The sequence below is a fragment of the Sceloporus occidentalis genome, unplaced genomic scaffold (genome assembly GCF_023333645.1).
Source record: "Sceloporus occidentalis isolate IW3139 unplaced genomic scaffold, rSceOcc1.0.p SCAF_6, whole genome shotgun sequence".
NCBI classification, from domain to species: Eukaryota; Metazoa; Chordata; class Lepidosauria; order Squamata; family Phrynosomatidae; genus Sceloporus; species Sceloporus occidentalis.
This window is the reverse complement of record NW_028316986.1, coordinates 80,578,584-80,597,500: the sequence shown is the minus strand read 5'-3', so window position 1 is coordinate 80,597,500 and position 18,917 is coordinate 80,578,584. Positions and strand designations below refer to the sequence as shown.

At 40.9% G+C, this 18,917-nt stretch overlaps 1 protein-coding gene across 1 annotated transcript in view; it reads right to left on the bottom strand.

Annotated features, from left to right (window-relative positions):
• SYNE1 (spectrin repeat containing nuclear envelope protein 1) overlaps positions 1–18,917 on the bottom strand; it is a 437,342-nt gene that overhangs the window by 238,635 nt on the left and 179,790 nt on the right. Inside the window, exons 49-54 of the mRNA XM_089530176.1 lie at positions 13,809–13,921; positions 12,384–12,589; positions 5,908–6,063; positions 4,297–4,588; positions 2,974–3,146; positions 79–388 (exon numbers count right to left, since the gene is read on the bottom strand). Of these exons, the coding sequence (XP_089386302.1) occupies positions 79–388; positions 2,974–3,146; positions 4,297–4,588; positions 5,908–6,063; positions 12,384–12,589; positions 13,809–13,921 (1,250 nt within the window). The remainder of the gene's footprint in view (positions 1–78; positions 389–2,973; positions 3,147–4,296; positions 4,589–5,907; positions 6,064–12,383; positions 12,590–13,808; positions 13,922–18,917) is intronic.

Sequence of the window (18,917 nt, the reverse complement as noted above, 5' to 3'; positions counted from 1 at the left end):
GCATAATACTGTTAAAACTTCAAGACCTCCTTGATTAAAAAAATATTGCAGGGGATATATTATGTACCAAAAATTTACCTTGGCCACAGTTGTAATATCACTGAATTGTGTCTTCAGCTCCTCTTGAGCATCTTCTCTGAAAGAATCATCCTCAGTTTTCTCATGGAGCTCTCTTGCCTTGCCTATAAGCTGATGCAGATCCTTAGAATGATCTTCCATTTCTGAAACTATAGCTTGGAAATAGTCCAGCTGGGAAAACTTCTCTTTCAAGCCATTCTGGGGGTCCAAAGGCTGTTCCACTTTATGGTCTACTGACTCCAACCACTGGTCAAACTGATTTTTCCTCTCCAGATAGTCATTCCATTGATTAACCACAGACTCCAACAAACTTTCATTAAAGAAACACACAGTGAGATCAAAATGTCACTAACTTTAAGTCAAGAACCAGCAAAGTACAGTTGGCCCTCCTTATCCACGGATTTTTTATCCACAGATTCAAAAATCCACAGCTTGAAAATATTTTTTAAAAAGGATAAATTTCAAGTATCAAACCTTGATTTTTCCATTTTTTATACGGGACACCATTTTGCTATGCCACTGTATTTAATGGGACTTGGGCATACACGGATTTTGTTATTCACGGGGGTTCCTGGAACCAAACCCCAGTGGATGACAAGGGTCCACTGTATGAACTAAAGATCAGAAGGCCCTCTAAGGCCATTTTTGATACCTTCAAGGCTATTTTTTTAAAAATTTCATCCTCCAGGGGCCACAGTGGGCTTTTTTTGTTTGTTTGTTTGCTTAATTTTAACTTCATCTGGAATTTTTTTAGTCCAAGAGAGGGCTTCAGTTCAAAAAGTAAGTGACCATGAAATGAATTCCGAGTGACTTCCTACTGTAAAAAAGGCTTCTCCTGGGCATAAGATGGCCCACAGCCTCTACATCCCTCTACAGCCTCTACATCCCTCCACAGCCTCTACAAGGTATTTGGGGATGAAGAACCTTTTCAATTCTTCTTCTTTTTTTAGATGAGCATGGCAGGAATGCAGCTTCCCAAAGACTCCTGGCAGGGCTAATGTCGCCCCCTAACCTCTGATATTTGCCTATCCCTGCCTTACAAAAATTAAATTCAGTACTAATGTTGCCGTGGAATGCTTTAGCCCAATGTGACCTCTGCTCCCACCTGCAGGTAGAGAATTGTGGAACAATTTGATGGAGGTAATTTGTTAATTCAGAGCAAGAAAACAGGTGATAAAGCTGCTAAGCAACAGCTTCTATTCTTTGTGGGAGTTATCGGCACCAAGATTAAAAAATCAGTTTCACTCTGTTTTGAGTCTTAGCTGTTTATACAATGTGCAAGGCTAAAATGGTGTAAAGCTCAGAGAAAGTCACACTCCAGGGTAAAAAAAAAAATCAGAACAAAATAAAGCCCTCTGCACCTCTCTAAAGCAGAAAGTGCACATTATTGCACCAGCCTATAAACAGCATAATGCAAGTGAAGGAAGGTGGGAAAACCCAGACAGCTTATAGAAGCAGTTTGAAGCATGCCCCCAGGTGTCTTTTCTCACCATATGGTGTTTTTCTTTTGTCGAGGGTACAGATGGATGAGTGGTCAGATGTACCACCAACCAATCACATTAGCGAGCCATCACATTCCCCATAAAGCGAAATTACGACAAACATGGCAGGTCACTAATAATGCAATTGATGTAATAAACACATTAATGTACTGGCCAGTCCAACAGGGGTAGGCTTGCCATATCCCGCCTGGGGGCGGGACTTTCCCGGTTTGGGGCAGGGCCGCACGGTCACGGCCCGGTTTGGCCCCGCCCCCGGGATTGTCCCTGCTCCCGGGCGAGATATAGCAAGCTGAGGGAGGCTTTCCCTTGCCGCTTGGGCCCAGGCTTGCAGGGAAAGCCTCCCTGAAGGGGAGGAGGCCTTCTCCGCTTGGGCTCCGCCCCCACCGAGGGCGGGGCCCAGGCCTGCAGGGAAAGCCTCCCTGAAGGGGAGGAGTCCCTCTCCGCCTGGGCTCCGCCCCCGCCAAGGGCGGGGCCCAGGCCCAGAGGGAAAGCCTCCCTGAAGGGGAGGAGTCCCTCCCCGCCTGGGCTCCGCCCCTGCCGAGGGCGGGGCCCAGGCCCAGAGGGAAAGCCTCGGAGGCTCCTATTCAAATGTAGGACACAAAAAAAATGTGTCCTACATTTGAACATTTTGTCCTACATTTGTCCCGGTTTGGAGGTCCTGATGAATGGCAACCCTAAACAGGGGGCCATGGGGTGAAAAGAAGGAAAAGGAGGCATATGTGTGGGGCCTCCATTCTGCTTTGCCAGTGTGTCAGTGGGCACACTGAAACACTGTACACATGGTGTACCGCTCATTTGACTTTGTGGTCACCCACATGGGGCATCTAACAGGATGGCTGTTGGGTAGGACAAGGGAGGTAATTGGTGGTCCCAGTCAGTGTGATCATGTGGTGGTGCACATATGTAGTGGGGAAGCAAAAAAATAAATAAATGAATGGAGCAGCTCAACACCACATGGTGCAAACTGTCAATGAGTGTCTGGCCTGCCTTGGAGCTGGGCTGAGCATGCTGAACTGGGAAAATCTGGGAACAAATTGGTTTTTCCTCTCCCTCTGCTTAGGCTTCCTCCTCCCCTAGTCCTATTATCCATTTGAGAAGAGAAGTGACATACCATTTAGCTGACTGGCCAGCTACTATTTTACCTGCCACAATAGTATTTCATGACCCACCTATCATTGCTGCTGAAAGCCCTTCAGTCTTCCAAAATGGCTTTTCAGATACACTAAGGGAATGGGAAATGTTCTCCCCCACCCCACCCAAATGCCTTTGTTGTTGCAAATTGAAATAATTAATTCAGGATAGTACTGAACATTATGTTTTCGCCATAAAATACCTTTCTCAATTTATGGTCACATTCTTTTTTTTTAACTATGCAGTAACCCAAAGGGCTTACCTTTGACAGGTCACTGATGTGCTGATAATGCTACCCCAAAGATCTTTTAATGCTTTCAGTTGATTCTGTATTTCCTTCTGACCCTCTTCATTGCTGCTTTTAATGGCTTGTTCACCTTTGCCAATAGCCATGTTTAACTTAACCTCTCCCTCACCTTTCATTAAAAGGATCTCCTGAAAATCAAAAGAATGTTAAAAGTTTTCAGTTTTACAATTAAGAAAAATGTCACCCTCTCCATTCTGCAATGAAGTAAGCATCTGTATATCCAAAAAGCAAAATGAAAAAGGATTATTTCTACAGCTTCTTCCATAGGCAATACTGACATCTGGATTTCAGATTTCTTTTGGCTATTCTTTACAAGGAAAGGCAGCATGATTTAGTAGTTTAAACATTGACCTACAACCCTAGAGACCAGGGTTTGAATTCCCATTTGGCCATGGAAACCCACTGCGTGACCTTGGGTAAGTCACACACTCTCCGTCTCTGAGGAAGGCAAAAGCAAATTCCATCTGAATAAATCTTTAGTTGCCATAAGTCAGAAATTACTGAAAAGTATACAGCAACAACTCCTTGCAGGAGTGTTGACATATAAATAGCTCAGTCTATTTTTAGATAGATCAAGCTTATCTGTCATTTGGAATTTTAACTTTTCAGGTGTATGCCCTTATTTCCTGATGAATTATGGCTAGCCCACCCTTTTGTTTCTAGCAGCAACTAAATAAATAAATAAATAACACTTTGGCATTTTATATTGAAACTAGACACTGCAAATTGTATAACAGTAAAAAGGATTCTGATAAATTTTAAGATGCCAACTTCCCAAAGAGTTATGTCAGGGACTTCTTCTTAGTTTCTAAAAAAACCCCATTTGGAATTTTGACTTGAAGTTCATAATTGCCACATGGATTTCAATCAAGAACAGCATCAAATACTGAGGTATCTATCATGATTTCCAGATGAGTTATGACTTGCCCCATTTTTGCTTTCAACTACATCCCCTTCTCTAGCAATACATTTTGTTTTGATCAAAGCTCTCCCTCAGAGTTTGAGATATATAGCACGATGTCCCAACAAGTAATGGATTCCACAGATAGCCAGAGATATTATTTTTTACAGATGGCTTTGAAATTTACTTTACAAAAGTGATTCATAAGATGGTAAGTAAGTAAATATAGGGCCAAGTAGTTTTGCTACCTTCATCTTTGCTATCATCCTAGGATCAATGTTCAATCTAACACTGTATATTTGGATAAGGTTCTGATACCTCCATTATTCCACATCAATCATTCTGATACAGTCAGTTCAATTACTTTGCTACTTTACCTGAATTTGCAAGAGGTGTTTCTCTAAGATAGCTTTGCTCCCGGTGGTGCCCTCTGCAGATGCCAACTTTTCTTGCACATCCTTCAGCCAGCTCCACATACTTTGCACAGCTTCTTCCAAAGCTTGGTGCTCCTGGAGGGCTGCCTGTGAGGCTTTCAGCTTCTCCTTTACTGCTTTAATCAGATTCTGATAAGCAGCAAAATGCTGAGAAGCCAGACGGATTTCTCTCCCAGCACTATACCCTTTCTCATTTAAAACCTGAGACTTTTGTGTCAGTTTATCGAAGGTTTCTCTGAGCAAAAAAGGTTAAAAGGGGAGGGCAACACAGCCGAGTTATAAATGTATGCAGCTGTATAGATTAAAGTATAATTATGAAAAAAAATACCAACAGTCAATATCATTAGGATAAATTATTATTATTATTATTATTATTATTATTATTATTATTATATGTTTATAAAGCACTGTAGGTTTATGCAGCGCTGTACATAAAATAGTACACAGTACTGTGGTTCTGGCAACAATTCACTATAAAGATACATGAGCAAAATTCTAATCATTGTAATGTAGACTGCTGACCTGTTCCAATGTTTAAAAAATGTTTCTCAATAAGTGAGACAGGAGATAGTCTGTACCAATTAAGTGCTAAGGATGCAATTAGGCACAATGTAGTAGAATGAAAGTGCTAAAGATGAAATCATGCTTTAAACAACTAGTGAAGAATCTCCAAGGAATGGTGGTCACTTTTAGATCCAAGGAAACCTTTCTTCAGAAGTAAAAGGAACGTTTAGTAACTTGGCCTAAAAGAGGTCATCCCTCCCAAATGGTCTAAAATTAGTCTCTTGAAGCTTCTCAGGATACAACTGGCCATTTTCTTGGAAAGGACAGAAATAAGGGTGGGGTGGAAATAAAAGATGGCTTTGGAGCCATATGAAATCCATGGACCACTCTCTGCCCACCCCTATTTAGACTACAGCATGAAACCTTCCTTGGTGCTTTTTTTCTAAAAAAAATACTAGAAGCATATTGCTGGAAATGCCATATGGATAACATGTATAGAGACACTGGGGTGAAATAGATGGCCAGAAGGGAAGGTTTCAAGGTGCCTCTTCCAAAGGGGGATTGGGGCCATGGCAACCACACATCATGGCCCCAATCTGCCATGAAGCCACCCAAAAAAGGACTGGCAAAGAGCAGCTCCTTTTTTTATACAGCAAAAAGCCAGCTTTGACACCCTGCAGTGTCTTGAAGCTGGTTGCAAGGTACTCCAGTGGCATACGGTACATAAATGCCACAATGCTGGAGCATCTTGATGTCACCCACATGTAAATAGCTGGGCAGCTTCATGCTCTCAAGCTGCCGGGAAGCTGGCTTTTAGAGCTGGTCTGTTCTGGCCCATTCTTTTCCTAATCAAATAAAGCAAACTGCTCTTAACTACCACCAAGCTATCTTCAAACAAAAATGTACTTATAAACAAAATTTTAATGCTACAGAATGCTGATCTTCTATTGTTGCAAAAATATAAACATCTGGAAATCAAACTGTTTAGCATCATTGCAGCTATTAGGATATAATCAAAAGAGATATAAACTAATAAAATAAATTGTATACCTTGCAATCAAAATCTCATGCAAAAATGCTTCCACTTTCTTCACCTCATTTTTCTTGTCAGGAATGAGTTGTTTGCTCTCGCCCAATGCTTCTGTGTTTATCCTTTCCTCCATTTCATGAAGCCACAGGCTTCGGTTCTTACAAAGATCCTCAAAGCTACAAGCAAAACAAAAGCATAATTGTTTTTAGATGAATACAGAATTCAATATAAATCTCTTATATAGATCTCATCAGAAAGAAATTTGTCTGGATACAAGTGAGCCAGAGTACAAAATATTTTTCTGTAGTGACGAGAATGCTAAAAATACTTAGCAAGCATCTAAATTTGTCAAACAAGACCATGAGAATTACAGAGAGAATGTTACTTTCCAAGTTTTAAACTGGCACAGTCTATATTTGTTAATTTAGTCAAAGGAGAAGTTAGGCAGCTGAAGGACTGTTCACTAAAACACTATTCATGTGTTGTTCTACAATTATTGCTGTATTAGGGAGAGAGTAGGGCTGTGCTTAGAGACCCAGCTTTCACAACTGTGTACTTGGCCACCCTCCTGCCCCTGTAATCCATGCACTGTGATGTAATCAGAGGGAAGTCCACTCTTTTTGTGTAGCCTAAAGATGAAAAGAATAATTGAATAGTTGAAAAATGGGTTTCACAAATGTTGGGAAACCTTAATAAGGAGAATACTGGAATGATTGGGTCTTACTCTGCACAAAATTCTCACTTTAAAAAAAAACACACAACAACAACAGAGAACAGCATTTTCTGTGCTGGTAACAGTATTTTCTGCACAGAAAAAAACTCTCTGCATTTAAATATTATTTTCTGAATTGAATTTCTTTGTTTTTCTGTGCACAAAGTGCTGTTTTCTCCACAAAAATACAATATTAAACTTTAGGGAGCATACATCCCAAACTGCAATCAGCCTTAGAAAACAATGGAGCTTTCTTTCTTTTTTAAAAAATAATTTTTATTAATTTCAAACATAAAAACAATTGACTAATAAACATACAAACTCCACATAAAGATAGCACTCCACCCAAAGAAAAACACATTACAAACTTATATACAGACATGCATATTAACATGTTCATAAAATACCGCCCCCCACAAAAAAACCTCCCACCAACTCCCACCAACTCCCATAAAAAGTACCCCAATATCTTAGGATTTTAACTCTCATTAAGTTTGATACATACATACCTAATAATATTAAAATAAAGCAAAACACACCCAATGACAATAACCTCTTCATCCACTCTTTGGCCTTCTTCTTCGATCAACCTCTTATCAACATTTCCCACCTTTTTTCCCCAACCCTTTCCTTAATCTTCCTCCATAACACATCCTTATCTCTCCTCCTCCTCCTCCTTCCCCCTACCTCCTCCTTCATCCTTTCTCCTTCTACCATTCATCCTTCACCCCTTCTTTGTCTACCCTTCCCTTCTCCACCTTCTTCTTGTCAAACAGTTTAAAAAAGAAATTTGGAAATTTGAAAAGGTAATTTATTTATTACAAAAATGTTATGTGTGAGGAGGTAAGAGGGTGGAAGAAGAAAAGGAAAGCGTATGAGGGAAGAAATGTAAGTAGAAGAAAGTAAGAGTAAGTCATGAGAGTGTAAGAGAAGGGTTGCTTGAGAGGAAGATGTTATAATAATAATATAATAAAAATAATAGTTTATTTATATTTTCCTGCCTCTCCCAGATGGAGAAGATAAGATGAAAACAATGGAGTTTTCAAAGTCCTTCTCAAAGTGAGAAAGAAAATTGCTAAAATTTGTCTTTGATTCCTTCAAGAAAATTAGAAAAAAACAAACAAAAGCAAAACCCAAACCCTACATCCCTAATGTAGGCCCACTGCCTGATTTAGAACACTCATTATGTAGTAGGATTCTAACTAAACAATTATTGCCATTTCATTTCATTTTTAACTGCCATGGCTCTATTCTATGAAAATCTGTGCTCTGTTGTTTGATGAGGATCATGGGATCCTCTGCTGGAGATTTCTTCTTACAGATTCCTCTGAATTAAAGAGCTAGAGTTCAGTCACAAATGTCTCAGTATCTTTTGTGTGTGCCTTCATGCCAGCTGTCAACTTACGGCAACCCCGTGAATATCACAGTTTTTGTTTGTTTTTAGCAAGGAATACTCAGAGGTGGGTTTTGCCAGTTCCTCCCTCTGAAATATTGTTATGGCATTCATTGGTGGTCTCCCACCAAAGTACGAGCCAGGGCTCGCCTTGCTGAGCTTCGAAAATCAGATAGGATCTGGTGCCTTCAAGGTATGAAACAACAAAACTCAAGATTCTATAACATGGAGACATTATGGTTAAAGTAGTAATAAACTGCATACTTCCATAGTTTAGGCATATTCCTAATCTTGTAGAGAGATTATATAAAAGAATCATAGGCCTGTTACAGACAGCCCAAATAAAGCTGCTTCGAGTCGCAGTGGAAGTATGGTGTTTCAATGATGCATGCGTCCTAAGAGTCCAGAAGCCACACCAAAGCCACGCTCCAGTCCTTAGGGCTGGAGCATGGCTTTGGTGCGACTTCTGGACTCTTAGGACGCATGCATCATTGAAACACCATACCTCCACTGTGACTCGAAGCAGCTTTATTTGGGCTGTCTGTAATAGGCCATAGAGTTTGAAGAGACCACAAGGGCCATCCAGTCCAACCCCATGCCATGCAGGAACTCACAATCAAAGCATCCCTGACAGATGATGATGATGATGATGATGATGATGATAAGGATTTATTTATAGACCACCCAATCACAAGGAATCAGGGCGAATTACAACAATAAAGAAAGTATAAAGCAAATAAACAATAACAATAAAATAATGAAGCAATTCACAATAGCATCTCTCCTCTAAATGCCTGCTTGGAGTTGGTAATGGGCTGGATGAGGGAAAACAAACTCAGTTTGAATCCAGAGAAAACAGAAATGCTAGTGATAGGTTCTCCCGGCCTGGGGAGGATATTTGTCCACCTGTCCTGAACGGGGTCACGCTCCCCCTGAAGGACTCAGTTCACAGTCTGGGGGTGCTTTTGGACTCGTCGCTCCAGCTGACTTCTCAGGTGGATGCGATGGTCAGAAGCACCTGCTATCAGCTTCGGCTGATACGTCAGCTGCGACCCTACCTAGACCAGGGGGACCTTGAAACAGTGGTACATGCCCTGGTAACCTCTCGGTTGGATTTCTGTAATGCGCTCTACATGGGGCAACCCTTGTACCAAACCTGGAAGCTTCAGTTAGTACAGAATATGGCAGCTAGGCTGGTCACTGGACACTCCAGGGCCGACCATATAACACCAATTTTGTATGATCTCCATTGGCTGCCTGTTTACTTCTGGGCACAATACAAGGTGTTGGTTATAACCTATAAAGCCCTAAATGGCTTGGGCCCAGGGTACTTGGAGAACCGCCTCTCCCCATATAATCTGCCCCGCACACTCAGGTCATCTGGGAAGAGTTTATTGATGATCCCTTCTACAAGATATAGGTCAGCCTCTCAAAGGGCATTTTCCATCTTGGCCCCTGGGATCTGGAACAACCTCCCCGAGGAGCTCCGCGCCGCCACCTCCCTGGATCTCTTTAAAAAGAGACTGAAGACCTTTTTGTTTCATCAAGCCTTCCCTGATGTTCCGTGATATGTGTGCCCCCCCCCCCATATGATTAACATCTTCGAGTATATTGCTGGCTTGGTTTAATGTTGATTTTATGTATACTGTGCACTGTTTTGCAAGTTTTAATTATCTATTGCAATTTTTATCTTGTATTGTATCGTTATTGCAATTGTTGTACACCGCTGTGATCAAATGGAATAGTGGTATATAAATAAATTTTATTATTATTATTATCATTAGCAATAAATAGCAAAAAATACATAGCAATTCACAGCGGCAATAAAATTAACAAAGCAAATTACATAGCAATCAACGAACAAAACAAGTAAAATAGAAAATAATCCCCATTCTCAATCCCCCATCCCAATCCTAAAACAATATAAATGATACATATCGCCTCTTAATGATTTCTTCCCCAGGCTAAACCTACCCAGCTCCCTAAGCCGCTCTAGCTTGTCAAGATCCTTTTTGAACTGTGGTGCCCAGAATTGGACACAGTATTCTAGTTGAGTCCTGACCAAAGCAGAACACAGTGGTACTATTACTTCCCTTGATCTAGATACTATGCTTCTATTGGTGCACCCTAGAATCACACTGGCCTTTTTTGCTGCCACATCACACTGGTGACTCATATTCAACTTATGTTCTACTAGGACTCCTAGATCCCTTTCACACGTAGTCTCCTTAAGCCAGGTGTAGCCCTTCCTATATCTATGCATTTGATTCTTTTGCCCTGAGTGCAGTACCTTACATTTCTCTGTGTTGAAATTCATTTTGTTAGCTTTGGTCTAGCTTTCTAATCTATTAAAGTCATTTTGAATTTTCATCCTGTCCTCTGGGGTATTTGCTACTCCTCCTAATTTGCCATGTCATCTGCAAATTTGATACAGTAAGTATGCCCCCAATCCTGTCATCCAAGTCATTGCTAAAGATGTTGAACAGTACTGGGCCCAGGACAGAACCCCGTGGCACCCCACTGGTCACTTCTCTCCAGGATGTTTATCACACTATGCTCTTAAAGAGGTACTATTCCAGTGTGACTCCTCTAGCTGCCTCCTGTTGCATGCTGGGATTGGCAGTTTTAAGGAGGGGTATTTAGAATTCTCAGGCAGAGAAGTTCAGCTCCTTAAAACTGCCAATCCCAGCATGCAACAGGAGGCTGCTAGAGGAGTCACACTGGAATAGTAGCTCTTTAAGAGCATAGTGTGATAAACATCCAGGATGAAAATGATCCATTGCTGAACACCCTTTGGGTTCAATAGGTCAACCAATTACTAATAATTGTATTGTCAAGCCCATATTTTACTATCTTGTTTGCAAGAATGCCATGGGGGACTTTGTAAAAAGCCTTATTGAAATCAAGATATGTGATGTCTACCGCATTCCCTTTATCTACCAAGCTAGTAATTTTATCAAAAAAAGAGATAAGATTTGTTTGGCATGACCTGTTTCTCTCAAACCCATGTTGACTATTTGTGATTATGGCATTCCCTATTAGATGTTCACAGACTCTCTGTTTAATGAGCTGTTCTGGTATTGATGTTAGACTAACTGGACTATATTTGCTGGGATTCCCCCCCCCTTTTTTTTTTTTTAAAGATAGGTACAATGTTTGTCCTCCTCCAGTTTTCTGGGACTTCTTCTGTTCTCCAAGAGTTCTCAAAAAGTATTGCCAGTGGCTCTGAGATTACATTTGCCAGTTCTTTTAATATCCTTGGATGTAGATGATCTGGTCCTGGAGACTCAAATTCCTGTATTCCTGTACTACCTCTTTACATATTCTGTGCTGCATTTCCCCTATTGTGTTGTATGATATGATGAATATGGACAAATTAATTATGGTCCAAGGCACACTGCAGTAATGGTCCTGTTTGGGACCACTTTGACTGTCCTGGCTTGGTGCTAGGGAATTCTGGGAACTATAGTTTTGTGAGACTTTCTCTGTCAGACAGTTATGGTGCCACAATAAACAACACTTCCCTGGTTTCCCTGGTTAGGGCAGTCTTGGGCTAGATTGTTTCTGCAATGTGTTTTGGACCTGTATAGTCAAAGAAAAAGATCTGAAACAGTTTGTGGACCACTGGAAGGAAGTGACATTATTTTTGAAAAAGAAATGGGGGAAAGTATCAGTTTCAAGTATAGAAGATTAATGCAAACATTAAAGCATGATTGTGGAATGAAGTTTGAATCTAATGTACATATACTGACCAAAAAAATAAAATAAAAAATAGAGCATATGATAGACCATATGTATGGAGGGAGGAATTGTTTCATTCCTGTTTATTCAAATATACCTCACATTCTCCCCCACTAGTTACTTCTAACATACAGTGGACCCTTGTTATATGCTGGGGTTTGGTTCCAAGATCTCCCGTGTATAACAAAATCCATGTATGCTCAAGTTCCATTACATATAATGACATAGCAAAATGGTGTCAGTAATAAAAATGGAAAATCAAGGTAAATTTATACTTTTTTGTAACATTTTCAAACTGTGTATGCTTAAATCCGTGTATAAAAAATCCGTGTATAAGAAGGGCCGACTGTATTTGGGGTTACAAGTCTGGTTAAGCAAAGTTGCAGCTCCATTCTTTCCTACTACAGATTTTAATGGTAATTTCAAGAGTTCAGTGAAGGAAAAAGCAGTCCCACATGTTTACATTTCAATACCAATAGTACTACAAAGCAGTGCTAGAAGGAATCCCTGCTTTTCCATGTTAAATGAATATTAGGTAGCATGGCAGGGAAATCCTTTTTCCTGAGACCTTGAAGAGCCATTAGTGGACTAAATGGACCAAAAGATACATATATATTTTTATACAATGTATTACATCAACAGTTTATTACCTTTCCAGTTCTGCAACACATTCTTCCAGAACTTGCTTATCTTTCAAGCATTGTTTCAGAAGCCCTTCAAAGTCCTGATGAGCTTTAGCTATCTGTTCTTGGATGCTAATCACAGATGATTTGGGTAGATATGTACACAGATGTTCCCCTTCCTGGGACGCAGCCTCCAATTTGCTCTTTCCTTCATTAACAGATTCTAACACTTTCTGAGGGAAACAAATAGATAGATAAAACAAGCAGTGGTGGAAGAGAAAGAATGTGGAAATGGGGGAAGACAGTATTTAACCTTCATTGTTCTAATGAATTAATTATAAAGATGATCTGATCCATCAAACAATGGGACTAAACACACAGGCAAAAAGAGGTGCTTTCAGGCTGGCTTGAAGTTGTGGCGTTTAGATGGCACATGCCTTGAAGCCAGCAAGAAAACACCCTCTAGGCGCCTTGTGCAGAGAAAAGTCATTTCAAAAAGAAGCAGCCTGTTGCACATCTAAGTAGGGAGCCATGGTGGCAGAATGGGTAAATGTCTGTACTGTAGCCACTCACTCACAAACCACAAGGTTGTGAGTTCAATACCAGTAAGGGGCTCAGGATCAATCCAGCCTAACATCCTTCTGGGGTCCTTAAAATGAGTACCCAGCTTGTTGGAAGCAATTAGCTTACACACTGTAAACTGCTTATGGAGTGCTTATGTGCACTGATTAAGTGGTATAGAAATGTACTTGCTATTACTATTGCTATTAAGTAATAAGCAACACCTCTTCTTTTCTACATAGAAGCAGGAGGTGCTTTCAGTTTTCACTCTGGTAATCCTAGTAGTAAATCAATATCTCTTTCTTTGGTTGTTTATTTGTTGCATTCTCCCAATGAGGCTCACCCCTAAATACAAGTAAAGTAGAAGTAAAACACAGAATGTTATAATATTAAAAGAAATGAATTAAAAACAGTTTAAAACTATAACAGACAAGTGAGGAGTGAAATGGAACATTTTTGATTAAAAATCTTGTTTCTCAGCAGTTACTCAGTTTCAATAAAAACTGACTGAATTAGAACATCTATGCCTTTTTCAATTAAGCAGTATGTCAAGGAGTTTACCATGACAGCTACACTCACTGCAAATTTTCAGTATTTCCTAGAGGGCAAGCAGCAATTCAATGCAATCTGACCCCAAAAGCTTCCTGGAACTAGTTTCTACCATCATCCTAAACTGTAATGAGATTGAGGGTAACAGCAGGATGGCTGCTCTTCCTCCTTTAATTATGGGAGGCCTGACAGTAGAAGGCAGGACTTGCAGATTTATCAGGGTGATGTGATCATGCCTGTCTAGTTCCCACAAACCACCCAAGATTAAAGTGCATGCTTGCACAAAATCAACAGGTTTACAATCTGAGCAATGTAGTATTTGGTCATCTCCACCAGATATACCTGAAGTTCATGGAATTTTGCTTCTGTGGCTTTATTGTCTCCAGAGGTAATAGTTAAGCCTTTTACAGCAGTCTTCAGATTAGAATACCAGTCCTGAAATCCATGCATAGATTCTTTAAAAAGATAAAGAAAGAACAAACACAAGATGTTATTGCAAAATAAAACTATGCCAATTTAGATATTCTGTTCTTAGAATTCAACCAGTAAACTAGTTTTAATTTTTTGCTACTACTAAATTGTATAGTGTAATCATAAGGCACATATTTTCATTTGATAATGGGAGACCATATCCTATCCATTAATGTACAAAACAATAAATTATGTTTTCTTCCATATTCAAACTTGACAATTTTTTTTAATTCTCATTAAAAATGAGTTGAAACAAAATTATCAAGCGTCCCTAGTCATTACACGACATTTTTTAATAGAGCAATTTGGTGTTATGTAAAAACTATGCAGCAGTAAGACTTCATCAAGGTTAGAAAACTGCAAGTGTATTTGATTGAATAAAAAGTAGATATATGAATGTTCATGTATTTTATCCTGACATGCAGCAACAAATAATTTCCAATGGTTTTATTCCCACAGGGTAAGAAAATGATAATTTATGCACATTCTTGTTGATCTTTACACATAAGACCTCTGTGTGTGTGTGTGTGTGTGTGTGTGTGTGTGTGTGTGTGTGTATGTGTGTGTGTGCAATTCATTTGTGTGGAGGGGGGCAGAACCTTTTCATTTTTGTGCAGAAAACAATGCCTGAGGTTCTACATTGTACCAAGAAAGTAAAAAAGCTACATGAGATACCTTGTTGAGTGGTTGTGGTGGTGATCAACCAAGCATCACCCATCTATGTTCCTGCATATGAAAGCAAGATCATCTTCCTAGACCTCTGGAGGAGCCTTGGGAGGTGCAGGAGGATGTCTTCCAGCTCTCCACTGTCCTCTAGCCATTGGATGACTTTGGGAGGGTAATGGGAAGTTGCATTGCATGGTGCAGGGTCTTCATGGATTGTATTATTTATCCACAAAAATAATAAAATTCATACTCAGGGGTAATGTGGCATTATGTCTGCATATGTCATTAATGTGTATCCCCCCCCCCCCCCCCAGCAGAGCCATTGGGGAAGGAGGCACAGTTTGCTGGCCTCCAGTAACCATGAGACCAGGATTTAAATGTAAACAGATGCTGTTTGGCAAGTCAGGGGCAGAGTCAAGATGCTTGACTGTGTTGCCGCCTCTGGCATTGGATGAGCTGGTGTCATAGGTTGCATCCACAACTGTGAATGTAGCATATCCCACCTGACTTTCAGATCGAGGGCAACAGGCATCCTAAAGGCCTCATCATAAAGAAACCAAGCTGGGCCCACATAGTTCATATATGCCCTGTGAATAACCTCTAAATATTGAGGGCCTCGCAATGGATTGGTCTTAGCAACAACTCCAGCATGAATGCAATACCCAAAAAGCCAAATTGTCAGTTACAACCCACTTTGCTATTTTTTATTTTCTCTTTCTCCTTCTCATCTTTATCTTTCTTCTCAAGCTCCTTATACAAAAATGTGAACACATCCACATATTCCCCATATAGTATCTTGTCTTTGGTAGATTACAACAAATGATCCCCCAATGGGAGTGTTAGCTCCCCAAAGGGAAAAACAGAAGGGCATAACAATGTATAAGACAAAGCACTAGGATATCTTAAAGGAATCAAGGATTTTAGGGCCTTTTGTTCACACAATAAGCTTCCTACTTCTGAGCCTATCTCAGTTTCTTTGCTATTACGGTATTGTGTCTCTCTTCATAGCATAGGTTTTGTCTCTGCAGTCCATCAGGTTTAGATTCTCTGCACTAGCCTTCTGGATGTATGTGCAAGGTGCTCCTGACACAACAAATGATTTTAGGTTTAGGAAGGTGTCAGAGAACTGGTCCAAGGAAAGGGGCTCTACTGCTCATTCTTGTTGGTCATTATCACCGGCCATTTTGAGAGGATTAGCTAAGGCCTGGGGGGGCTATTTGCAAGACTCCATTTGAGGCTTTGTTGTTTCACGCAGCAGCCTTGACTGCCTTTTTTGGGGCTCCACAAATTGGTGAGTTTGTGGTTGCTTCCAAGAATGATAACTCTGGTAAGACATTGCATTTGTGTGACTTGTTATTTCATGAGGGGTCTGTTACCATCACTATTAGATCTTCCAAGATGTACCATGTTATAAAAGAACACACTGGATGCTTCATCCTTCTGGTGAGACTGAGCTATGCCCAGTCAGGGCTCTTCACATTTATTTGCAGGTCAGAGGTGTGAGGCCTGGCCTTTTGTTTGTTTATTCAGATTTTTCTCCTCTTACTAAACATCAATTTTGGGCTGTTACTTCAAAGGCGCTTTCTCTGCTTTGGTCCTGGGCAACTTTAAATTTGCTATTCATTCCTTTCACGTCCAGTGCTGGTGCTGCTGGTTTTGACATGGCTGCTATCAAATGTATTGGGTGTTGGAGGTCCTCTGCTTATCGGCATTATGTCCACCAGTTTATTCTTGACTTGTTTATTTTGGTTTACAGATACCAAGTTGTGGAAGGTGAGGCATTGATGATCTGCATGATGATCTGCAGCCATAGCATGGGAGCATGGTTTATTGGGCAGCCCGTCAGGCCCGCATGGGCCACTTCGGAACACAACTCGGATTGGGAAAAGTTGCAGTCTTCGAGTGGCATGGAAGGAGAGGCCTTCACTGGCATGGCTTATTGCCATTTTTATTTGAGGAGTGCAGTGGGCCTCCTCTGCATGTTCTTGTTCTGTATTTAGGTGGGAACAATTTAGGCTTGTTCAAGGGCAAGGCATTGATTCTTCAAGCTATTCATGACATGAAGGTTATTAAAGCCTTTGACTGAAATTGTCTGGTCAGCAGTGCTTCCCAGAAAAGTTTGTAGGGGTGAAGGGGATCCCTGCTTGCTCGACAGAGCTAAGAGGAGAACTAATAGAGAGATTCACAACACTCTCCTGAAGTGTTTGGGCCACTACTTACCCCATCCTCACATTGTTTTTGGGCAGCCCGAACTCTACAGATGGTGTCCATTTATCTGACCTTGGAAATGACCTTTTCTTGGGAAACGTGCAAAGAAGTATTAGGGAAGTTCTTTTGGCCTGGTAGATATAGAGGCTGAGCAGACACTTGCCCTTTATCCATGGCAGATAATGGGGGGAGATTTGGAGTATGGTGAGTACCTAGGTCACCATTTTGGTGGAAGGGTGGTCACTGGAACCCCCTTTTTTGGTCTAGGGACTGGGAAGGTGGTGAAAAGGGCCTCCTTTGAGGCTGGCCTGAAAGATAAATCCTCTCTTCAAGTCTTGGGACTTGGGGGAGGGACGTTTGGGTTTGCTTTCCTGATGCAGGTCGGCCAAAGATTAACCCAATGTGTGGGTTATTCTTGGGGCTCAGGTGTCATAATAATAATAATAATAATTTGTTTTATTTATATACCGCTATTCCAAGGATCATAGTGGTGAACAGCAAGTAAGCTAATTAGCAAGTAAGCTAATTTGCCCCCAACAGTCTGGGTACTCATTTTAGCGACCTCGGAAGGATGCAAGCCTGAGTCGAGCTTGGGCTCTTTTGCTGGTCTTGAACTCGCAACCTTGTGGTTTTGAGTGAATGGCTGCAGTACAGGCATTTAACCACTGCGCCACCAGGGCTCCTTCACCCTGGGGGAGCTGCAGAGGAGGTCTATGGAAAGGACCACCTGCTGCAGTTCTCTCACACTAGGCTACTCCCCCTTTAGTTGCCGTTCTTCCAAGAAATATTAAATAGGTAACTTAATAAAGTGGTCCTTTTGAAACCCACTTCTTGTGTCTGGTTTCTTTCTTCACTGGTTGGTCAGCAATGGGATTTCAGCCAATGTGTTCTGAACAAAGCATACCAGAATTTTCCCCCCACAAAAAATGTTGACTTTCGGTGTAAACATTTTCCTCCCATAAACATGTCCTGAAATATTTTTTTTAAATATTCTCACAATGATTGAGCATTTTCTTGCAAAAATTATAACTGTTCTTTACAGTTTTGATACATACTATGATTTTCTGTTTCCAATAATGGCAATATTGATGTGGTTTATGTGGGAGTGAACGACTTATTTTGGGTATCAATCTCTCCCCCCCACACACACACACACTTTCTTGTTTTTCTCTCTATATAATTCCTCCTCCATGGTCACCTCAAATCATTGAAGTGAAGGTCTCTGACAAAGCTCCCACTAACGTAATTGTTTTCAGTGCTTCTGGGCTGTAGCTAAATTCAGAGCCATTTTAAGGTGGGAGAGGAGTGATGGGTAATTGAAGTTTAGACATGAGAGAAAGCAATGCAAAAGAAAGCAGTATGACAGGTTCCTTCCCTTTGGCTTGTATTGTTTTTAGCTCTTGTTAGAACTGATGACATGTGAAGGAACATATAGCATCTGAGAGAGTGAAAGGGCAATAGTTTTCATGTTTGCATTATCTGTTATTATTTTTTTTACAATTGGTCTTGGCACTACACCAAAGTCCTGCTTATTACCAAAAGATTGATGCCACAGCCAGGAGTGCCTGTTATCAGCTTTGGCTGATATGCAAGCTGCAACCCTACCTGGAACGGGGGGACCTAGAAATGGTTGTACACTCACTGGTAACCTCTTGTCTTGATTTCTGTAATATGCTTTACATGGGGCAACCCTTGTGCTACGTTCAGAAGCTGCAACTGGTCCAAAATATTGCAGCCAGGTTGGTCGTGGGTAAATCTAAATATGACCATATTACACCTATTTTGAACTCTTTACACTGGCTGCCTATTAGCTTCCGGGCACAGTACAAGGTGTTGGTTATTATCTGTAGAGCCCTACATGGCCTGGATCCAGCATACTTGAAGGAATGCCTCCTCCCATACAATCCTTCCTGCACACTCAGGTCCTCTGGGAAGAACCTACTGCAGCCAAAGAAAACCAGGCTGGTGGCGACTTCCCAAAGGACCTTTTCAACTGCCGCTCCAAAAATTTTGAATGACCTGCCAGAGGAGATCTGCCATATTACATCTTTGGATGCCTTTAAAAAGGCAATAAAAACGGATCTCGTCTGGCGGGCCTTCCCAGGA